The 3,214-nt window shown below is 39.0% G+C and overlaps 1 protein-coding gene across 1 annotated transcript in view; it reads right to left on the bottom strand.

Moving 5' to 3' along the window:
* Positions 1-2,106: 2,106 nt before the first annotated feature.
* LOC106876548 (homeobox protein SIX3) overlaps positions 2,107-3,214 on the bottom strand; it is a 16,803-nt gene continuing 15,695 nt past the window's right edge. The window contains exon 2 of the mRNA XM_014925137.2: positions 2,107-3,211. Coding sequence (XP_014780623.2) covers positions 2,127-3,211 — 1,085 coding nt within the window. The 3' untranslated portion in view covers positions 2,107-2,126. The remainder of the gene's footprint in view (positions 3,212-3,214) is intronic.

Below are 3,214 nucleotides of genomic sequence, written 5' to 3'. Positions count from 1 at the left end.
TATATATACATATATATGAAGTCACTGTCATTTTTCATTTCGTAAAAGTGTAATAAGTATCTACTTTATAAAAAGTATCGAGTTATTTTTGTTAGTACTTGGCATAAAAACAAAGCACAAACACGTACACGTACACACACACACACGCACACACACACACACACACGCACACACACACAAATGAGTACAGGAATAGGTTTGGAAGTCGGGCAAGTACCTTAACGTTTTGATATCATCCGGATCTGGCTAATCACATCGGATGATAGGGAACATACAGAATCGTTTAAGATAAACAATGAAGTGGTACTTCACCGGTTCGATAGGTAGTAAATCCTCGGATAGCTTCATTGGATTTTACACAGCATAATAAGGTTTATAATCAAGGCATCACAAAGAAGAATGGAGAATTAGATATACATACATATATATGCATATATATGTATACATATATATATATGCATATATATGTATACATATATATATGCATATATATGCAAATATATATATATATATATATATATATATATATATATATATATGTATATATATATATATATATATATATATATGACATGTGTATGTGTCTGCATATATATGTAAATGTATATATATATCGGCGCAGGTGTGGCTTCGTAGTAAGAAACTTGCTTCCCAACCACATAGTTCCGGGTTCAGTCCCATTTTATGGCACCTTGGACAAATGTCTTCCACTATAGCCTCATACCGACCAAAACCAAAGCCTTGTGAGTGGATCTGGTTGGCGGAGGCTGAAAGAAGCCCGTCGAATATACGTGTGTGTGTGTGTGTGTATGTATGTATGTATGTCTATGTGTGTGTGTCTTTGCATTCCTGTAACTTAGCGGATCTTCAGAGGGGCCGATAAAATAAGTATCAGGTTTAAAATTAAAATAAGTGTGGAAGTCGATTCATTCAACTAAAAATTCAAGGCAGTGCCGTAGCATGACCGCAGTCTTATGAATGAAATGAGCAAAAAAATAAAAAGAAAATGTAATACGTGTGTGTGTGTTCTGAACAGCTCAGTTAAGGATGAAACTCCGGGTAGACTGTCAACTTCCATAACGTCCACCCATCCGTTCTACCCAGGTATTGACTTCTACAGCAGATATTGGTTCTACTGCGTAAAACGTACTATTATAGAGGGCTATTGCATTATTGTGTACACACACACACACACACACGCTCCCTCTGTATGTCTATCTCTATATAATATATATATATAAATATATGTTTATAGTTTCAGTACTTTAGTTGTACTTTATTTTATCAACCCCGGAAATGGAAGCCTTCAATGTGGTTTGAAGTGAGAAAGTGAAGAACCATCATTTCATTCCAGGCAATTTTTTGGCGTCATTCTCTTGTGGTAATCTACCCTGCCCCACATTCTGTTTCTAACAAAGATATCAGGACCTCCACCCATTTTCATTCTTGAAGCCAGGGTATAAGGCATTTTGCTCCCCTTTATCGTACTCTAGTTTATTGATCTCTGAACTCAGAACGTAAAAGACCGGAAGAAATGCTGCTAGACATTTTGTCCGGCGGTTTAACAGTTCTACTTTTATGTCATCTTAACATTGAATGAACCCAGTGTTATGTTTTTAATTTGTGGGTCCCTTTGATTCCAGTTCTGCGCGAATGGACCCTCAGAACCAATCCATGTTTAAAAATTCACATATTTTCATTATAAAATACGATTAGGAATTCTATAAAAAAAGATTGTTAAAATATCTTGTGTTTTGTTTAAAAGTAACCAATTTACTGGAGATAAATATTTTTTTCTTTTTTGCTCCCAGGGGGGATAAACATAGAGGGGACAAACAAGGACAGACAAAGGGATTACATCGACCACAGTGCGTAACTGGTACTTAATTTATCGACCCCGAAAGGATGAAAGGCAAAGTCGACCTCGGCGGAACTGGAGATAAATATTAACACAAAAAAAAATTATATATGACCCCTAAAGGTCACGGACCTTAATTGAGGACCAGTGGATTAAGCAAACAAAACAACAGCTGAAAATGAAAACAATTTAAATAAGAACCAATAAAAACAAACAAACAAATAAACAAATATTTGATTTTTCTAATGGGAAATAAATGAAAACTGACTTACTTTCTGTTCTGGTGATGTGTGTGAGGCGTACGATCTCTCTGGCGTCGGTTTTTAAACCAGTTACTCACTTGTGTTAACGTTAAACCCGTTTTTTTAGCCAGACTGCGTTTTTCATCTGGAGTTGGGTACCGATTCTGTTTATAACAATCTTTCAATACCTGCCGCGATTTTTCTTTAAAACAATAAACCGTTTCTTCACCGTCCCAGATAGTTTTCGGTAAAGGGTATTTCCTTCGTAATCTGTATTTATCCACGGCTCCTAAAGGACGCCCTCGGATTTTTTGTGCTTCCATATAATGCGCTTTGTACCACATTTGTTGTAAGAAATTGTGATTCGAAGTATCGAAATTGTGGCTTTCTAGAATAGCATAGAGTTCCCGAAAGCTGCCCCTATGAAAAGCCACGGTTGCTCTAGCTTTTAAAACAGCCTCGTTACCTCTGAGCAGTTCGTTGGGGGGTAAGGACCAAAGGAAACGGGCCAGTCTCTCTATATCACCTTTTTGTTGCAGGGCTTCACACACACAAGCTACTTGCTCGGGTGAGAAGCTCAGTCCTTTGCTCCCGGGCGCCGTGGTGATGGTCAACTGGTCAGTGCTAGTGTTGTTGTTATTATTGTTGTTGTTGTTGTTGTTGTTGTTATTTCCGTTATTACTGTGGCCGTTGCTGCTGCTGTTGTTGTTGTTGTTATTGATGCTTGTTTCGGACTTAATTTGTAAACTCGAGGCTGCTGTAGTCAATGTATGTAATGGTTGTGATTGCTGTTGTTGTTGTTGTTGTGAATGAAGATGGTGATTGTGTTGAGGATGATTGTGTTGTTGTTGTTGTTGTTGTGCAGAATGAGAATGATGTTGTTGTTGTCCTAAATGACCACCTGCAATGCCGGTGGCGTTATGTCCAGTTATTACAGACCCATCGTCGCAGTCACCACCACCACTACCACCACCACCGCCGCTGCTGCCACCACCACCTCCACCTCCACTACCACCTCCTCCCCCTCCTCCCCCCGATACGACTACACCTCCCGCCGCCACTGTTGCTGTTGCTGCCGTTACTGTTGCTGCTCCTGCACCTCCTCCTCCTCCTC

This window comes from Octopus bimaculoides, chromosome 11, assembly GCF_001194135.2.
Source record: "Octopus bimaculoides isolate UCB-OBI-ISO-001 chromosome 11, ASM119413v2, whole genome shotgun sequence".
In the NCBI taxonomy this organism is placed as follows: Eukaryota; Metazoa; Mollusca; class Cephalopoda; order Octopoda; family Octopodidae; genus Octopus; species Octopus bimaculoides.
The sequence above is the reverse complement of the archived record's forward strand: the minus strand, read 5'-3'. Positions and strand labels throughout refer to the sequence as shown.